This window comes from Electrophorus electricus, unplaced genomic scaffold (assembly GCF_041902795.1).
Source record: "Electrophorus electricus isolate QZ-2024a unplaced genomic scaffold, ASM4190279v1 Scaffold303, whole genome shotgun sequence".
Lineage (NCBI taxonomy): Eukaryota > Metazoa > Chordata > Actinopteri > Gymnotiformes > Gymnotidae > Electrophorus > Electrophorus electricus.
Window position 1 is genome coordinate 12,575 of NW_027658587.1, and position 19,621 is coordinate 32,195.

The 19,621-nt window shown below is 40.7% G+C and overlaps 4 protein-coding genes across 5 annotated transcripts; 2 read left to right on the forward strand and 2 right to left on the reverse strand.

The window, feature by feature from the left end:
• The first annotated feature begins 533 nt into the window (after nt 1-533).
• On the forward strand, nt 534-2,910 carry LOC113574510 (guanine nucleotide binding protein (G protein), gamma 8). Its single transcript, XM_027005493.3, has 3 exons — nt 534-631; nt 1,576-1,719; nt 2,203-2,910. Exons 2-3 carry the CDS (start codon nt 1,636-1,638, stop codon nt 2,329-2,331), a joined length of 213 nt encoding a protein of 70 aa, XP_026861294.1. The 5' UTR covers nt 534-631; nt 1,576-1,635; the 3' UTR covers nt 2,332-2,910.
• Nucleotides 2,911-3,268: 358 nt separating this feature from the next.
• Nucleotides 3,269-7,263, forward strand: LOC113574461 (transmembrane protein 45B). Of its 2 annotated transcripts, none has more exons than XM_081709124.1 (6): nt 3,269-3,397; nt 5,539-5,799; nt 5,932-6,135; nt 6,486-6,670; nt 6,837-6,979; nt 7,126-7,263. In XM_081709124.1, exons 2-6 carry the CDS (start codon nt 5,610-5,612, stop codon nt 7,244-7,246), a joined length of 843 nt encoding a protein of 280 aa, XP_081565250.1. In that variant the 5' UTR covers nt 3,269-3,397; nt 5,539-5,609; the 3' UTR covers nt 7,247-7,263. The 2 variants fall into 2 exon arrangements, with proteins under 2 accessions (XP_081565250.1, XP_026861212.1); XM_027005411.3 differs by having other exon boundaries at nt 3,281-3,397; nt 5,542-5,799.
• LOC113574362 (nuclear factor related to kappa-B-binding protein) lies at nt 7,199-17,006 on the reverse strand. Its single transcript, XM_081709123.1, has 24 exons — nt 16,332-17,006; nt 15,970-16,171; nt 15,711-15,838; nt 15,456-15,627; nt 15,237-15,347; nt 15,084-15,157; nt 14,642-14,726; nt 14,301-14,478; nt 14,084-14,195; nt 13,831-13,957; nt 13,621-13,692; nt 13,376-13,455; nt 13,250-13,296; nt 13,060-13,120; nt 12,734-12,908; nt 12,131-12,454; nt 11,714-11,793; nt 11,325-11,536; nt 10,944-11,220; nt 10,468-10,677; nt 9,505-10,224; nt 9,293-9,399; nt 8,946-9,081; nt 7,199-8,818 (listed from the first exon to the last, which is right to left on the reverse strand). Exons 1-24 carry the CDS (start codon nt 16,455-16,457, stop codon nt 8,690-8,692), a joined length of 3,945 nt encoding a protein of 1,314 aa, XP_081565249.1. The 5' UTR covers nt 16,458-17,006; the 3' UTR covers nt 7,199-8,689.
• Nucleotides 17,007-17,437: 431 nt separating this feature from the next.
• Nucleotides 17,438-19,612, reverse strand: LOC145655638 (suppressor of tumorigenicity 14 protein homolog; the record flags this gene model as incomplete). Its single annotated transcript, XM_081709125.1, has 4 exons — nt 17,438-18,215; nt 18,299-18,432; nt 18,631-18,905; nt 19,500-19,612. Coding segments are annotated over 4 exons (687 nt in total), but the record flags the coding sequence as incomplete, so codon positions are not given.
• Nucleotides 19,613-19,621: the final 9 nt, after the last annotated feature.

A 19,621-nucleotide genomic window follows, 5' to 3' on the forward strand; every position in this document is an offset into this window, starting at 1 on the left:
CACAGGTAAATATTTGTAGGTAGAGAGAAGAAAAACAGTACTGGCTATATCTCTAGTGACTCCTAGAAGCCCCAGGCTCTTAGTAATATGCACTGAAGACAGAAAAAACGTTTCATCAAGCTATATTTGTTAAAAGAAACTCCCAAAATATATACATATTTTTATGAAGTCATATTTAAAGGATATTAGAGAACAGACTGATAAGAGTACATTGTACATTGTTAATCAGCTTTTAATTATGAGGATATTGCCAAATCTTTTGGCCAAATTATTGCCTGGACGACAATTTTTAAATCCATATTGTTTAAAATGATAGCATATATGTAAGGTGATAAATCGCAATACTGCATTTTCTTTTTTGCCACATATCTGTCACAGTTCGCTATGCATGGCACATTCAATAGAAGGTCACACTGCATGAAGTCTGGGACTTACCTATGCAGCCCGATATGGGGGAGGACTGAAAGCTAATTATGAGGGGAGGCAACCTTTCCTATACCTCCTCCCCACTTAACTCCTCAGTGTCTCCTCGTTTGTCCTGCAAGGTCAGTAATGTTTTCTTCATATGACCAAAAATAAAGCTTCATTTCCACTGATAGCATCCTGAAAGTACAGCACCATTTCAACAGTGGTAAGTCTCATATTAATTTTTTTTTTCTTATAGAATATGAAGCAAGTAAGCGTAAGGATGTAGTTATATATATATATATATATATATATATATATATATATATATATATATATATATATATATATATATATATATAAATGAAGAATATAAGTATATTTTAATGACGAAAACTACTACTAATGAAGGTACTATATTGAGTGTCAAATGCAAATTAATAAAAGGTAGTATTAAAGAATTGCAAATGTAGTATTGCAAATGTACTTCATTCAAATATTTGCCCACTGCAAAAACAAGATGTTAAAATGGGGTGGACAAAGGGTAAGGTTACACAGATAAAATGTGTACTTGTAACAAAGCTAGTGAAAGAAATGTTTAGTTTTAACTTGGGCAACAACATCCATAACATAAAATTAAAATATGATCCCTTTTCAGGAGAAACTTTAGACAGTAAAGTATAATTTATTAATTGAGCTACAGCTATAGTTCAAATAAAAGGTTACAGAAGGTAAGTGTTGGAGGCATGGGATGATGTGCAGGTTAGTGCAGCCTCATGAGGATACCTGCACTTGGGCTGTCTTCTCCCACTGAGCCTCATGCCATGCCCAACCAGCTGAGACCCACAGAGCCAAAACAATTCCAGCTGCTCCACCAGACACCAGTGTCTGATGAAAATCAGCTTGAAAAAAACACAAGATGAAATAACAAAGCTAATCAGGTACTTATTTCATAGCTATTTTATTTTGATGCATGAGCAGAAATTAAATTCACTTTACAGTCTACACAGCCTATTCTGATTGCAATAGAACATGATAATGACATAAAAAATGAGTAGTTTGACAGCACTGTGGCAATATATAAAGAGTTGTTTTAAATAGTATAAAACATTTAAAATAAAACAATACACTTACAAAACAATTTATTATTATTGGAATCTCTGATTGTAGGATTAAGCTGAATCACCTGCTTGGAAGTGTGTCTGGTGACATTGCCTCTGAGAGTTCAAAATGTCCAACAACATGGCCAAGATTGCAGATGCTCGAAAAACAGTGGAACAGCTAAAACTGGAAGTTAACATTGACAGGATGATGGTAAACACTTTGCTTGCAAGGCTAATGAAGGACTATATATATCTGAGTTACTCTGGAAACTTCACTACAATTCTGAATATTTCTACAGAACACTGACACTGCAATTACTCATATGGAATCATATATATAAATATAGAAATTACCCACTCATTCTCCTCATCTTTTTCCTTCAAGCTCAGGGCCTGGGAGCTTAATGGTCTTATGTATGATCTTAGCTTAGTCCAGGACTGCACTTTTCTGGACAGAGATCTCAGATGTTGTTCCTGGGATTTGCTGGAGCCATTCTCCCAGTTTGGGTGTCACAGCCTCTAGTGCTCCAATTACTAGTGGAATATATATATATATATATATATATATATATATATATATATATATATATATATATATATATATATATAAGAAGTAGTGATAGTAAAGCATTCAGGTATTAAATGATGGAATACCTGGACTGAATCTCACAACATCTGTATTTTCTTTACACAGGTGTCGAAAGCAGCTGCAGATCTTATGTCATACTGTGAAACTCATGCCAAAGAGGATCCCCTTGTTACCCCTGTTCCCTCTTCAGAAAACCCCTTTAGAGAGAAAAAGATTTTCTGTGCAATTTTGTAGCTGCTCACATTTAAAAGATCTTGAAAGTTTTGAAATTAATTTTACAATTGTTTATATGGGAGTACAGTTTTAAATTAAATATGTTAATTTTCAGAGGCTAAATCAAATGTATGAAATGCTAAATTAATGTCACAACCTTTCCTTAACTGTTTAAACTAACGTGAAACCTATTGTAACAATTTCCAATAACCGAAATCAACGATAAATGTCATATGATTGTTTTCAGGAGGATTATTGATTGTATATATTTCCTGCTATATAGGATATGTTACACAAGAACAACGATACATGTTTAATCATAGTAGGTCCACATATAAGCTGCCCGTACTGTACTGTAAAACATGCGAACATCATAATATATACTTTATTTTTCAGAAGGTGTACTGTTCTATGCTCAGTGTTGACATTGCCCTTCCTAGTGTTTACATGCAAGGAATGTTATACTTGTTCTGTAGCCTACTCAAAGATGTTTGATATATATGAGCCACTGAGAGCTTATCAAAGCAAAGTCACCAGATGAGACTATAATAAAACAACATATTGTGATAGGGAGCAAAGTTCCCTCGCTTTCTACTCATTATGGCATACTGTCTCTGTTCACTTCCGTGAGAATAGGTTACACATTAACCTAAACACACCTAACTCACCCATTCACTAGCAAACGTCATGAAAGTTATAAGGTTTTATATATCTGCCCTTGTCCAGATACTTTTTTCATCTCAAACCCACCTCATTAAAATATTTCAGTAGTATTATTTATTGTTTTATAGATAATCAATATGAATCACACGTGTGATCTAAATAAATATTCTATCGATAAGTCAAATTAATTGTAATTGATGGAATGTAAATTTAATCGCAAGAATTCTGATGTGCGCAGCCACAGTGCGCGTGCACGAATTTGACCATTTGTGTAGCGCAGTCTTTAGTCCGACAAGGAGGAGTCGACGAACAGGTAGGCCTACGCCTTATTTAGACAGGTAGCTTGGTTATTTCCATTACAAACACACAAAACAAAAGGAGCTACTCTATTTCCTCCACGGTGTCCACACAGACAGCAATACAGGTATGGATGAATATCAACATTATTTTTAAATTAGATGGCTTTTATTGTTTCACTAATGTATTGGTTTGCAAATTACATATATACATATCAGAAATATCAAGTTCATCCATCTATAGTATGTGTGAAAATTTATCTATCTATCTATCTATCTATCTATCTATCTATCTATCTATCTATCTATCTATCTATCTATCTATCTATCTATCTATCTATCTATCTATCTATCTATCTATCTATCTATCTATCTATCTATCCTTTGACAAGTCTATGCAAACACAAAAGCCGTTTTTCAATAATTTCACAAACGGCCAGATCGGCTTTGTAAACTTAAAAAACAAACAAACATTTGTTGATTTGCTGTTAAAACTCCGTGAAGTCTTATGAAAATAAGTAGTAGGCCTATCGGCCTCGCCTTTACCCTCCACGTGTCTGGTCAAACCAAGAACGACTTGATTTGCAAGAATCTATGATGCTACACCTCCTGACATGCATCCAAAAAATAAAAAGACAGCAAAAAATCGCATACCCTTGGCAGTCTTTGTTTTAAATATAAAGGTTTCGATAAAAAAAAATACATATTATCTTTTTGCTCATAACCTTACTGTCTAAAGAAATCAGAGTTGTGCATATATACCTCAAATGTTCCACGTACGAGACAAATTAAAATATGCCTTTACAGACACAGGCTTCAGACACTGTCACAGGCTTCAGAGTTGTAATGAATATTTAATCCTTAAATGAATTAAGATAGATAAATCATACCAAATGAGCCTAGAAGATGGCATATATTCTTATCATATATTCATATATTCTTATCCTTCTGAGAAGTTTATCAGAAGTGCTGTATCAGCAAGCACACACCGAAATATGAGCTTTGCGCTGTGATAAAATTTAATGAGCACTGGTCAGGCTAGGGACACACTGAGCGGACAGTCAGCCGTCGGAAGGCGTAGGTGACAGAGAGGTCGCCCGTACTCAGCGCTCGCTACCATTGGCTCTAGTTGGCCCTGTCAGGGCTGTTTGGCCGATTGTGCGTGTCGACAGTGAGAGTTTTCTGTCCGGCTGTTCAGCCTAAACTTGATTTGAAACGTTATAACAAAAACATAAACTGCATATGCAGTTTTGTCGCATTATAGCTTGATCTGGGCTAACAGGGCTAGGCTATTTTGCATCATGGAAAGTAGTTTTGTTGTGCTAACTATGTAGAGATCAGGTGGAGTATTTATCTTTACCATAACGCAATTTTACTGAATACAAATGTGTGCTGTGGTTGCTTATTTTAATTTCCTTTTTTTTTTTTTTGGGGGGGGGGGGGGGGGCACTCTTTCATTCTCCAGCAGGCTCATTTCACTCTTGATTTATTGTGTTAAAATAAGTACCTCACTGCAAGTCCTAAAAGATGGCCATCTGTCTGTCAGTCTGTCTATCGATCTATGTGTATCCTTTGACAAGCGTGTGCAAACACAAAAGCCGTTTTTCAAAAATTTAAGAAACGTCTTTGGAAACAGAAAAAAAACCCCGATTTGTTGATTTGCTGTTAAAACTCCGTGAAGTCTTATGAAAATACGTAGTAGGCCTATCGGCATCGCCTTTACCCTCTACGTGTCTGGTCAAACCAAGAAAAACTTGATTTGCAAGAATCTATGATGCTACACCTCCTGACATGCATCCAAAAAAATAAATAAATAAATAAAAAACAACTGAGCAGGAGAGCAGAGCAGCTTTCAGAGGTCCGACCGGTGTGACGTTTACCATCTGTAAAAGACTATTTAGTTGCATTATAGCTTGATCTAGGCTAACAGGGCTAGGCTATTTTGCATCATGGAAAGTAGTTTTGTTGTGTTGACTATGTAGAGGTCAGATGGAGTATTTATCTTTACCTTAACGTTACCATATGCAATTTTACTGAAGGAAAGTGCTCAAGAGGTTAGAATAACTGATTACTCAGTATACTCGCTATAAGAAGTGGGTGGGATTCAGGCTTTGCTTGCATCCCACAGTACATGTCCAGTACATGTCCTGTGTGCTCTTCTCCTACACTCAGCCATGTAATAACGAGGTGGGTAGATAACTAGGTTGTAATACAGATGTGTGCTGTGGTTACTTATTTTGCTTTTTTTGTCTACTCTCTCATTCTCCAGCAGGTTTTCCCTTCTCATTTCACTCTTGATTTAATGTGTAAAAGTAAGTGCTGCACGGCAAGTCCTAAAAGATGGCCAACTTCAAAGGACATGCTTTGCCTGGTTCTTTCTTCTTACTGTTTGGCTTGTGGTGGTCTGTGAAATACCCACTGCAACACATCTGGAAGAAGAGGCAACATGGCAGGAGGCAAGACCTTCCTTTACTATCTAACAAGATTGACCTCATCGAGGGGATTATCAAGGTCTTTTTTGCTTTTGTGGGTAAGTGATGATCTTCCACGAGACATTTGCTTGCTTGTCTGTGCCCCCCCGCTGCATTTTCTTCTTCTGGATTGATACAACTTACCTCCAGAGATAATTTAAGCATCATCATCATCATCATCATCTTTCCAGGTATCATGGCAGAACAGTTTGTACCTGATGGGCCTCATGCTCACCTTTATAATGGTGACTGGGTGAAGCTAATGAACTGGCAACACAGCACCATGTACCTCTTCTATGGCATCTCTGGCATCGCAGATGTCCTCAGCATGTCCCCGCTGCCTGTCCCAGCAGGGCTTGACCGGTTTGCCCTGTCTCTAGCACTCTTTATTGAAGGTGCAAACTAGTCTCTGCACTGAAGACAGGCTTATGCATCATTATTTTGTAAAGTCTCTGCATGCATAGAAGCTGGTGTCACTGTATGGTAGTGTTAGAAAGATCATTGCATAATATAAAAAGGTAATATACATTTATTGAAATTTATTAATTAAATATGTGATTTAGAACATTCAACTCGAATGCTCTGAACCAAAATGGTTCATTAATATATATATGGACACTGCTAGTGTCCACCTGAAATTCCCATTACACCTAGACTATGAAAATATTGGCCAGATATGTTCCAGTATAAGTTCAAACCAAAATTATTGCTTTCCCTTTTACTCTTTTCACCTGCTCTTCTTCAGGGTTCCTCTTTTATTTTCACGTCCACAATCGGCCAGCCCTGGACCAGCACATTCACTCATTGCTGCTGGTGGCTGTGTTCAGTGGGTCAGCCAGCACAATGCTTGAGGTGTTCATGCGGGACAACTCTCTGCTAGAGCTGATCAGAAGCAGCCTGGCCATTGTACAAGGCACCTGGTTCTATCAAGTAAGCCCCAGTGTCATAATCATTTTGTTCCTCATTCTTTTCTGGGTTCCGAAGAATCCTGAGGAATTGTTTAGATAACAATTCATCAACTTATACACTCCAATTGAATTGCTATTTAAGGCCCACACTACAAGATTCTATAATAAGCGATTGCTTCATATACCAGATAGGATTTGTGCTGTTTCCTCTGAATGGAGAAGATTGGGACTTAGAGAGCCATGGCAACATCATGTTTGTTACTATGTGCTTCTGCTGGCATATTGCAGTAGCTTTTCTGATTGTGGGGATTAACTATACCGTGGTGTGGTGGTGAGTGGACCCTTATTTTTTATCATATAGCAGCATACAAATCTCAAGATATTATTTCACATAGGTGAACTCTACTGCATGTTTTGAATATTATAAAACAGCTCCTCTGTAGTCATATTGAATAAATACCCTTTCTCATTCTCTAGGACCACAAAAAAGTTTGGAGAAAGGCACAAGGCAAACACAGAAATTAGCCTCAGGAAAACCACTTATACAGACTCCAGTTCCCAGAAGGCTTTACTCCAGGAATCAGATGAAGAATCCTGAACAGTCATGTGAAGACTTCTGAATATTAAAGCAAGCTAATCAAGCTATATACCTGCAGAGAGGTATATATGTATATATAAGTACATATGTCGTTTGGTATTACCTTCACCTAGGCTTTTAGAGAAAATAATAGGACAAATGGATAAGTCATCAAAAACTCGCCAAATTTCAATTTAAAAGGGAAAAACCAGTCCTACTTTCTCAAAGCCTTGTAAAAAAAAAGCACTGTAAATGTTTCACACTGCACAGCCTCCCACCCCCAAAGAAACATGTTAAGAATATTACTCAACACTGAGCACTGAATAAAACTGAGCACAGAACATTGAATAAAACTTTTTTTTTTAAAGAGGGGAAGAAATGCTTTGCATCTAAGCAACAGGAGTATAAGGCTAATTTCAAGTATGCCTGTCAAGCCTCTTAAAATCAACTGTTACAAACCGGACAGACCTGCTTCTCCCTACGATGTGCATGTGAGCACCTAAGTAGACATACATACAAGCCTTCAAGTTTTATTGTGTTTACCTGTGACTATCACTTTTGTGAGAATGAGTAAGATAGCCACTAATTAAAGGCACTGCGTTTCTATTAATGTGTATATAGAAATGATCCTTGTGGTTACAATTATTGAATAGTATTATCTGATTAATAATATGTTAAGGTCAAATATAGATTGTTGTATCAAGAACTTCATCTGCGAACAGAGCTTCAATGCCAAAGTTGGTCAAGACAAACTTCCCACTTTCTATTATAAATGCACATTGGCAATATGTAAGTGGCCCTCAAAAATAAAGTGGATTTCAAAATTAAGCCCTCAAAAATATCTAGCTACCATTTTCCATACTGTATCTGAGGTTATATTTACTGTTAGCATTATTTATTTATGAGTTATTTATTTATGATGAAACATCACATATAAGCAATATTAATCATTTTAGAATTAAACTAGGATTTTCTTTTTTTTTTTTTTAGAAAAAAAAAAAGTACACAAGTATCAACCATCTCCCTATATCACACAACATACAAAATGGAGGTCATTCAGATCACAAGAATCTGCTTACTACTGTAAAGGTCATGGTCTGACAGTTTTAAAGTAGTCTGTTTGTGGTAGTCTTAAACCTTTTCATATGTGATAGAGCTCTCAAAAGGCCCCTACCACTGGAAATGAACCTAAATTCTACTTTGCACACTGTCCTTGAAAAGTCTGATAGAAGTTGACTTACACAGCCTTGTCAGTTAGAAAGCAAAACACCAAGCATTTCTCACTTGTCTAATTTCACATAGTTCTGGCAAGCACTGGCTTTCCACAGCATGATAAGGTGCTGGTACTCTGGTTTAATATTCACCATAGTCTGCTGTGTAGACTACTGCTGTGCAGCCTAATGCCTGTACATCTCACTCCCCCAGCAGTAGTGGAGTTTCAACTCCTGGCAGTCTCAGGCAGCATCACTGTGGGTCAGGAGCTGTTTTAGGGGAGGGGGCAGTAGAAACCACCACTGTAGACACTGTGGATTTGGGTGAGCTGGCTGCTGAGTGCTGCTGTAGTTGTTGGGCTGGGACGGTCTGGATACGCACCTGTGTGGGAGGGGTGGCAGAAAAAAGCAAAACGCATGCACGCACGCACAGACACACACGCGTACTTCATTACACTAGTACTGTGTAAGGAGCGGATGTGGAGTTGGTGGGTTAACCACAGGCTGACCTGCGTGGCTTGGCCTTGCTGCTGTAGCTGTTGCAACTGCTGAGCTGTGACGAAGCTGACAGGCTTGTTTCCAGCGATGAGCTTGGTGCCTGCTGGCATGGTCGTCAGGATGATGTTCCTGCCTAGATTACCGATACTACACGCAGAACGCAAAGTCACATCACACCAGGTGGACAGGCTGTTATGAGGACATTGTGACTACAGAACTGTACAGGAGAAAATACACTTTGTATATAAAGATCAGAATGTAATTTGAAAAAATTGGCCTTTAGGTCAACCTCTAGTCTACAGTATTACATTCTGAAAAAAATTAGGTAGAAGTGATAGAACATTCAGAAGAGGCTTACTTAGTACTGATGTTGCCTTTCAGTATAGGTGTAGGGACCACATTCTTGTTCTTCAGAGGCTGGCTAAGGACAGACAGTGGAACTGTGATCCTTGCAGGCAATTTCCCCTAAGGAGAAAAAAAGGAAGTCAAAAGGTATGGTTTTGCACCATTAAGTCCACTATGTAATATTGTGCTCATCTGCTGCGTGGTTGCTACCACGGTCGTACTCACAGGCACTTGTCTGACAGCGGCTGCAGCCGTGCCTAGGGAGAGAGGAGAGCCTGTGACACTGGGGCCCAGTGCCACACCTTTAGCTCCCGCCACGCTACTGGTGGCGATAGTGACCGTCGCCGTGCCCGAGGAAGCTGTGGCGGGCCTGGTGCTCGTGGTAGTGGTGTTCACTGTAACAGTCTGGCCCTGCTTCTGAGGGATCACTCCCAGGTTGGGCACTATGCGGATGGTGGTGCCGCCAGCTTTGGACTCGGAGGTGGTGAGAGTGGAGAAAGTGGGTGCTTTGGTGACAGCCAAGGCAGGCATGAGGCGGATGGCAGCGTCACATGTGGCCTTCAGCTCAGGGTGCACCTTGACGAGGGTGGTTGCCCCTGGAGGCCCCAGGGAGGAGGGGGCTTTGGCAGCCAGGGTGTCAGCAGTGGTGGCAGGTACAGGGTTGGAGGTGGCAGGGGGAGATGCCTGGGGTGGAGTCACATGCAGGGTGGCAGAGATGCCCTTGGCAGTGGCACTGGTGGCACTAGCCAGCATATCTGGGGTGAGTTTGAGCGTGGCCATCATGTCCGGGGTGATGCGGAGCACCGTCTGTCCTTTAGCATCTGTGGTGATGGAGGAGGGCGGCAGACGCAGGACGTCTTTGCCCTGAATGCGCAGGTTGGTGGCGGTCAGGGGAATGCCTGCCGCATTCTGGGTCTTCACGCCCAGCTGACCAGTGATGGCAACCTGGAGGGTTCATGCAGCCACAAAGAGATTTGTTTGTCCTCCCCCTTTACTGGATAGTTTTGTATTATACCAGTTTTATGCTGAAGGTCAGATGGTATTTTAAGCTTTTAGTTTGAGAATGAATTAAAAAAAAGGTCTAAGCATAAAAACACCAGAAAACATGCTATAACATGCTATAATGAGCTTGTTTCATATGAAACAGAAACAGACCTAACCATCACTTTTATAAAAGTGTGATTGCACCTGTTTAATGATGTTCTGGCTGGTGACTGCCTGGAGTATGGCGGGTGAAGCGGTGTTGGGAGCGGGGCTTCCTGGGGAGCTGGTCTGGGCTTTACTGACCGCCACAGCTGAGGCCAGGCCGGGGACTGAGAGGCCTGCCTGAGGTCGTGAGGCCTGCACCTGGATAGGACTGCCAGTGGATTGGCTCCTCAAAGGCAGAGTCACCACAGTCTGCATACACAGCCAAAAGCCACCATCACATACAAGAATCAGCTGCAGGTGGGACCAAAAGCAGCTTCTTAGTTTCCTTTCATCAAATACAACATCTGAGCTGTATGTGGTAATGTTTATATTCAATGAAACAATGACTTATCTCCACATTTTGAACAAATGTGTTTTTATAACACCTACAATTTAGTAGCAAATTTCAATATTAAAAAAACCTTTGTACAATGCACTCTTCTACTGCCCTGCTGGTGTGGGGGTATTGAGCTAACCTGTGCAATGCCCTTGTTGTGGGTCATGGTGACAGGTAGTCTGATGTGGTGGGGGGTCTGGTGAATGAGCGCAGTCGTCTGGCTGGCGGAGGCAGCGGGTAGACCCGGCTGAGCCGTGACCACGCGCACCTGAGGCAGAGAGCCCGCAGCAGCAGAGTGAGCAACTACTCGAGCTGCAGGCTGCACAGAGGCCTGCTGAGAAGCCTGGGGGGCTGCCTGACCAGCAGACAGCAGGGTGCCCAGCTGAGGCATGGATGGAGGAGATACCAGCAGAACACTGCAAGGGCCAGGTGAAAGCAAAAGCAAATTGTCTTTACAATTATTCTTAAGCCATTCAATTAGATGTATAAAATAATCAAAGCTTATTCAATGTCTGCCTACCTGGGGCTGGTTTTGACAGAATCGGGAATGCCTGCTTTGGTTGGTGTTGACACAACCGGGGGAAGTGGGGACTTGGGGGTGCCTGGTGTGCTTGGTGTCGGGGTGCTGGGAGGTTGAGGGAAGCTGGTCACAGGTGTAGAAGCTCCCTCGGGCCCAGAGCTCTGGCCCTCTGTAAGGCCACTCTTAGTTCCTGTTTCTTTGCTGCTCGACTTCTACCAGACAAACACGCACATGCAAATCGCAAGCCATATATGCTTTCCATTTCAAATGAGCAAAGCAATAACTTTATATCAATAAAGTGGTTAATTGCAACATTAACATTAACATAGCAAAGACTATATCAAGGAGCAGGAGTATATTTGGCTGGGCTGGTGTGTGGTAACACTTACTGGCTTGGGGGTGGGTTTGGGCTTCTGCTGCAGGGCTTTTCGTGCTTTGGCAGCAGCTGCCTGGGCCTGGTGGATTCTCTCTACACACAAAGATCACCCGGCAACAGGCATTATTCTACCAAACTATTAAGAAATCAGACTATTACCATAAAGATAATCATGGAATCATGAGACAAATGTGTCACAAGTGATTAAAACTGAATTAAATGACATTTGCATTTGCTCTGTACAAGGATATTAATGATCTATGTACTCTGTGCAGTCACTGCAGGATGACGCAACATGATACTTCACCTTTCCTTGCTAAACCTGCTCCCACTGTAGCTGTCATGCACCACATGGATTGCCATGGGTCTTGTGGTTATGAAACCTGTCTGCATGCCTTTGAATTCTACAAGTGTTTCTGGAGGGCTTTACCAAACTCCTCCTGACTCCGGTCTCTATGCAGGTAGATCCACAGCTTGCGGCCAATGTCGTACTTCACACACGGGTCCTTCTCGTAGTGGAGGCGGTCAAGAGCCCCGCTCACAACTGTATTAACCTTCAAGGAGCACAGCAGTGTGTGTTTGTGTGAGCGCGAGTGTGTGAGACAGAGAGTGAAAGAAAAGCAGTATGGATCATGTTTGTGTGGAACCTGTGCGCTAGTGACGTCAGGGGCCAGGAACTGGGAATCCTTTAGCAGCTCACAGATCTCAGCTCGTGTACCTTCACCGTTGGGCAGCCGGGCAGCAGCATCCCGCACTGAGGATATAGCAAGTTCAACAAGTTGGTTTTTACACGTCAAATCCTAATGGTAATGCCCATATAAGCAGATAGAAATTGTTTCAAGACCAGCTATCAGACATTTGTGTGTGTTCAGAAGCCATCCGTGCAATAACATATTACATATACATATGTTACATATTACATATAACAGATTGCATATGACAGATTATGTTACTGCTTCAAAGCAGATATGACAAATTTGTGACTGTGAAGGATGTGTGTGTGACCTCTATGCATGTCTTCAAGCCACATTACCCAGAGAGAGGATGGTGACGTAGGCTGGGCGGTCAGAGCGCAGCAGAGAGTGCTCACGAGCTTTGTTGAGAGATGTCTCCTTGTCGAAAACTCCTTTGACAGGCCCCACTACGGACTCAAAGCCGTGCATGCGGAAGGTGAAGGCTTTGTGAGGCTGGTCATAGCGGCGCTGTTCCTAATAGCCCCAAGACACTGAGTTTAATGACAGAAACCCGAGAGGCACGTTCCACACACAGGAGCACTAGATTGTCTTTGCTGCATCCCTCCTAGACAAATAGAGAAATTAGTGGTCGAGTATCCCACCCGGGCGAGGCTGCTGAACTCACCTGCTCTTGAAAGACATGCCGCTCCTCTCCTGTACTGGGCCGCACCACATAATCGGTCCACCTGTCACACAAAAGGAGCTCCTATTAAAACACGCACAAAACTGTGTGAACTGTATGTTCCAAGGCAAGAAAGTCAAAAGGCAGTTATAAGGATGTGCGACATTTAAGGCAATTGTCGCCAATGACTCACACTCTAGGTGCTGGTGGAGTCAGCTCAGCTGGTTCTTCTCCTTCCTGCTGTAGAAACAAGCAAACACACAAAGTCAGACTCACAGTTGTGAAAAAGGGTGAGGCCAGTGTTTATACTAAAAGGTACCTTGACTACTACATGGTCTTTTGACTCAAGCCAAAGAAGGCAAAGTGCACTGAGATCTTTCTCTGTGTCCTGGCTTGGTCCTGAAAGGAAGCATATGGAAGAGATGAAAGTATAAGGAGTTTAAACCTTTCACCAGATACAGAAAAACAGTTAATGTACTACTTGTGAACGATCAGTCACTATTACTCCCTTTAAAAATAAAACTGAAAAACAGAGTTATAAGGATACAAGTAACAAAATGTTACCAGTCCATTTCCACTGCTGAGAGAGCTCCCTGAATTCCACGTAAGGAGTGAAGCCACTGGGCATAGAGACAGCTACATAGGAAGCAGAGACAACCAACAATATATTCACCTCTAAATAATACTCTCTTGCAGAAATTCGATAAATGACTACTATGTGACTGGTGAGACTGAGGAAAAAATGAACAACACAAAACAAAAAGTGTTATTTACACTTATTCTCCCCAGCTAAAAACTGCAAGCCAGGCACTACCAGATCTGACCAACAAGGGGCTATGGAGAACCAGGGGTTGAGTGCACTAGCAGGAGATGCCTGCCACTGCTGCACCTTCTCCTCTAGCTATGGAGCAAAGAAGAATCATCAGAGCCATTTTACATTATACAAAATATATTATTAGTAAAGACTGCAATGCTGCACAGACTCAAGACATATATTGTACAGTTTCTGTCACAGAGGTGAGTGTACCAGGGAAGAGGAGGCCAGGCACTCCTGCCTAAGCATGTCTTCCAGCAGATGAAAGAAGCTAACAGCTATTTCTTCCACCATGTCAGGGCTGTTTTGGGACTCCTCCAGAGGTCTGTAGCATACAGAAAGCACGCAAGTCATGAGATTGATCTCTACATTCAGGAGTGCGCTAGTGTTATGTAATGTTACATGTTAGGATAAAGTGAGTGATACTCACTCTTCCTTAACGCTCTGTAGAGGAGTGGCCATGTTGTCAGAGAGAGCGGCAGCTACCATGGAGGCTGCTGGTGTTTGACCATCACAGCCATCGTCAGATTCCATTTTAATGGGCCTCATCTTCCGCCGCCTCTTCTCTTCCCTCATCTTCTTTTTGGGCAAAGCCAGGTCAAATAAGGCTATGGGACCACCAAAATAGCACACATTTAACAATTACAGACAGAAACCCTTTTGCCATTCTGTAATGTGTAGCAAAAAATAAGCAAATAAATAAGTATATATAGGTGGATGCAACGAAGAGGTGGGAAACATTTTATAAAGAGCTGAGGTCATAAATCTTACCCATAATGGATCCTTTTTTTCCTATATTTACACGTGTCATGATATCACCAAGGTGCAGGTCAGATGTCATTAAGTCAGGATGATCCTATATTATTCAACAGTTAGTTCCGACCTCACAATCTGATTGATTAAGAAGTGCTCTAACAAGTAAATTAGTTTTCTTAGAAAGTCTATTTTAGACATAAAAATTCTGTAAAGCTGGTCTTGCAGAAAGGAAGAGGACTTCCACTTCTTACACTCCCACATTTGTTTTTATCTTTTTACCATCCTCATCTGTGCCATGTTAGTATTCCCAAGAATATTCCCTGCTGTTATTGTATTGGTGACTTTGCTTAAATTCTCACCACTTAGGGACTATATGTCTATACAATTTAATTTTACTAAACTAAAAAACAGCACATTTCAGAAAAAAAATTATAGCCAAAGGTTGGAATAAACGAACTGGTTGTCGTTTCCTCTTCTCTCTGTGTCTTCTGAGCATGGCTCTCAAGTCCTTCTCTTCCAACTCTGTCCTGTCTGCGTTAATAAAAATACCAATCAATCTCTCAACACAAACTAGGTGGAAGATGCAGTGGATGACTGCTATGGAACTGACCTATGGTCTTCATGTCCTGTGTGGAGAGGCTAGGCAGAACCCGGAGAGAGATTGTTGGAATTGGAGTTGGGGAAGAGGGTGACTGAGGGACTGGCAACCAAGATGCAGTGTCTGCAAGCACAAACAGAAGTCTAATGCATGATAGTTCTTTGTTGTCAACATGAGTTTTCTTTGTCATTCCTCACAAAATCCTTATTTAGTGACACCCGAGAGACTCACCATCTTCATCAGAGGACACGTTGCTGTCCCCACACTCAGCCTTTACCTCCCGCAGTATCCGGCTCACTCTGCACCTGACACGCTGTTCTTGTGCCTCCTTGTGGGAAGGAATAGGGTAACGTTGTTTCACAGATAGCTCAGGACCACTGCGAATCGCCAGATCCAGCAACTCCTACACAATAACGAAAATATCACATGGATGACATCAAATATTGTCATTCAAATCACTCTGTTTAGAGAGGTCAGTCTGTTTACCTTTCTTGAGACAAGAATTTGCTTAAGTAGTTTGTGGTAGTACTGCTGGAGGGAGTAGATGTGCCTTTTTCTCTGGGACTTTGCACAGAGTTGCCTGTACTTGACCACCTCTGGGTTAAAGTAGCCATCTAAGGAAACATTTTCAAAAGAAAACTGACCCTTTATCTTCATGAGAAGATAAGACAGTGGAACACTGTATTAAACAAAAAAATGAATGGAGCAATCTGCTAGGCTAACTGAAACAGTGAAAGAGAGCTACCTCTGAAGAGTTTCTGAGCAAGGTGCAGGGGGTTGCCAAAGCAGAAATTCTGGCTGTTGAAGAAGTCCCTGATGACACGGTCTTGTTCCGAAATGTTATTCTCTGGAAAGTGAGGTAGAAGCTGGCGGAGATGTTGTCTCTGTGCATCTGTTAGAACCTCAGACCATGTACTTTCACTCATCACAGAGAAGAAAATCTCTGGCTGTTCACATATGCACATGTCCGCGCGCGCGCGCACACACACACACACACACACACACACACACACACACACACACACACACACACACACACATTAAAGACAAGAACAAACGCTAAAAGCACAGTACTTCCTTTTCAGTGAAAAGAATGCTGTTGCTCACGTCCTCTAGAATATCTTCTGGAATACGAACTCTGCAGTTTCCCAACATGCATTCCTCCATTACACAAGCATCGTTGTCCATTCCTGAGTCCAAGGGGTCCGTAAGCATTTGATCCAAAGAATCCATTTTTATCAACCTCAAAAGTAGGCTTTAACACGCAACCGTGAAATGGGTGAGATTTAGCTAACAATCCGCTTAGTTAACTTGGCTAGTTAACTATGCAGTATAGCTAGCTAAAGCTAGCTAACCCTAGCTAATTTACTTCCCACATGGGATACAGCACTCAAATGCAACCATATTTACATAGCAAACCTCTCACATGCATCTAATATAACAAAAGCAAAACAAGCTATTTTCACTATGTGAAACAAGCCTGTTTGCTTCCGTAACAGCTAACACAGCTATCCTAGCTAATATGACTAGTTAGCTCACTTACTCAGCGAGTTAGCAAGCTAGCTAGCAAGAGGACAGGTATGTTTTCCATGTAGTTCCTCAAATAGCTTAGGTGACTATTGCACATTTATACCTACTAAGCAAAGTTTGTTTTGGTTTCATACATAAATAAAACACCCTACCATACGTGACGAGAAAATCGAAGAATAACAATAGCTAGCTAGCTAAGCTAGCTATATCCCGAGCTAGCCATATAAAGGACCGGTAGGAATTATAACATCGACGGACAGTATTGTTTTCCGTTCCGTCTTCCAAATTGTGCCACATCCGCAACCAATCCCTCCACCAGCGCAGAAATGTTTTAAATTAGTAAATAAATAATTGTTAGTAGATTATTATTACATATAAACAATAGAAACAAGCATGAATTGAAACAAACAGAAACAATAAAAACATAAGAATATTTTATATTTTTCTTAGCCACTATTAGAGGTAGAAAATAAATAATTTATGATAAATAGAATAATTTAAAAAGTAATTAATTGAGAAAACAGTTAAATGTCAGTCCCATAAGTGATTTGAAAGGGTGAATGTAGGCTGCCTTAAAATAATTAAAATAACTATAGATTAAGGTTGTAAAAAAGTTAGCTCAGATAAAGAATGAAAAAATAGATAAGACCAACATTTAAAAGTAATTCCTTAGATAACAATTTATTAAACTCAAACAACAAAAGCAAAAGTAAAACATTTATGCCTAATTTACAATACACTTGTACATATTAATATTAATAGCTAGCTACATTTCTACAGATTTTGATTACCAAGTGTCACTGACTTTATGTAAAGTGAAACTGATGTGAAACTGTGACCTGTCATTTTAGACCACAAGAACAGAACTATTATATACAACAAGCATAAATCAAGCTTTAGGAACATATGTGTGCACAGTTTTACAGTGTAAAATTAAACACTCTTCACACTTCATTGTTTTTTGTTTATTGAACATACAAAAAACAAACCAAAAAACAACTAACATACAGATAAAAGCTGAAAATACCACAGCACCCTTCATGAAAAATAAAGGGTGATTAAAATATTTACATGTCTCACCTTAGGGAAATCATTCACAAAAATAATAAAATACACAAAATAATTCATTGACATGATTGAGGAATCATTACTGCACACTCTGGCCTGAAACTTTAAACAACTGACTATGCAATGAATAAATAACACCTCCCCAGTTGTTTCCAGTTATCATTCCAGCATGCCACTCATCCCTCTGTCTAAACCTTCCTCCCTTGCCTGACTTCCTCCGTTGCATGATTATACCCCAGTCTTTGCACGAATCCATCTACGAAATTTGGTGACGCGGCTGTAGATACCAGGCTTGCTCTTTCGGCCACAACCATCCCCCCAACTCACCACGCCGGCGAGAAACCAGCGCCCACTGGCCATGTCTATGTAGGAGAGTGGTCCACCTGAGTCTCCCTGAGGGTGGACAAAGGACGGGAGTTTAGGAATGGGGACATAAAAAAAGTGCAGTAAGGTAAAAGGGACGTAGATTTTTGGACCTGACAGGCGTCCACGCCACCATTCAGAACTCCGGCACAGATCATGCGTGGTGTGACCTTGTTCCCCATCAGCTGACTGCACACTGTGTCATTGATGACCCGAACCTGTGCTTTCTGCAGCACTTTCGCTAACACTGAGTCAGGAACATAAAGACAATACAGTATTTATTTTCAGCACAATTCTCACTACTGCCTACAGTAAATGCATTTCAATATTGTAGTGCAACATAAAGAGAATCTGATAGCACCTTTGAGTGATTGCTTCTGCCAAGTAATTTGAAAGAATGCAATCAGATGAATCTCTTTCCCCTTATAAAATTGTTTATACTTACTTCCATTTTCGCTGATTCTTCCCCAACCTGTAATCCACACAGACTGGCCTGCAAGGAACTGATCTGTGGCTGCAGGCATACAGATAGGCCAAACTCTCTGGCTGAGTTTTATAGGGCTGTCCAGCTCAATCAGAGCAATATCATTATCAAATTCCGTAGGGTCATAGTCAGGGTGAGAGATGATCTGTTTCACATTCTTATGTATTGTCCACCGATTGTAGTGTCCCTGAGTATGCAGACCCAGGTGGACCATCCACACATCAGGTTGAGAATACCTGCTTAGATATACACAAGTATATGATCAGTATTACCCTGCATAATTGCTTTTGTGCTTAGATGACAAGCAGGTGTGAAAGCACAGTTCTTTTAAGTTCTTTTTTTTTTTTTATAACTGGATGATTTCTCAAGTTAAGAGAGACTATGCAGTCTGATGCTTATGCTTAAATCAAGTTAAATAAAGTTCACTATTTAATAACCTCTATCCAAAACAAAAATAAAAAACAAACAAAAAAACCCTAAAAATACTTTGAATATGCCCCCTAACAAGTTATTTTCATTTTGAACTTTAATCTAACTTTAGTCACATAAGCTATCATGAGCCACTTCTTTGAATTAGTTAAAATACAAGATTGTTTTAAATCTTGTTTAGGTAACTGCATAATGATATATGTATTATTTCAACATTTAAATTTCTTTCACTATTAATCGATAATGTGGATAAATATTAAATGAAAAAATTAAATTCTTTAAAAGTTAAGAAAGCATAGGTGTATAGATGTGTCTAAAATGTTTACTTGTAGTGTATATGTGGAATAAAATCAAATGCGGGAAAAAGTGAGTGCAAGTACAAAGGGTGACGGTATGCGTACATAATTTGGCCAGAGTCATGTACACAGTGTGCAGCGGTAATCATCCAGCGGTTGCTAATTAAGGAGGCTCCACATGCATGGCCATGGCCCTTTACATGGAGGCTGGCCTGCCAGGGCCACTC

What these genes read in the sequence shown, in the direction of transcription:
- LOC113574510 (XM_027005493.3), top strand. Translation starts at nt 1,636, where the DNA reads ATGTCCAACAACATGGCCAAGATTGCAGATGCTCGAAAAACAGTGGAA. An exon ending in TTAACATTGACAGGATGATG is followed by an intron (nt 1,720 to 2,202) that starts GTAAACACTTTG and finishes TTCTTTACACAG; the next exon opens with GTGTCGAAAGCAGCTGCAGA.
- LOC113574362 (XM_081709123.1), bottom strand. Translation starts at nt 16,457, where the DNA reads ATGGATTCTTTGGATCAAATGCTTACGGACCCCTTGGACTCAGGAATG. An exon ending in GGCATGTCTTTCAAGAGCAG is followed by an intron (nt 12,909 to 13,059) that starts GTGAGTTCAGCA and finishes TGGGGCTATTAG; the next exon opens with GAACAGCGCCGCTATGACCA. An exon ending in GCCAGAACATCATTAAACAG is followed by an intron (nt 10,225 to 10,467) that starts GTGCAATCACAC and finishes TGAACCCTCCAG; the next exon opens with GTTGCCATCACTGGTCAGCT.
- LOC113574461 (XM_081709124.1), top strand. Translation starts at nt 5,610, where the DNA reads ATGGCCAACTTCAAAGGACATGCTTTGCCTGGTTCTTTCTTCTTACTG. An exon ending in GGTCTTTTTTGCTTTTGTGG is followed by an intron (nt 5,800 to 5,931) that starts GTAAGTGATGAT and finishes TCATCTTTCCAG; the next exon opens with GTATCATGGCAGAACAGTTT. An exon ending in AAGGCACCTGGTTCTATCAA is followed by an intron (nt 6,671 to 6,836) that starts GTAAGCCCCAGT and finishes TTCATATACCAG; the next exon opens with ATAGGATTTGTGCTGTTTCC.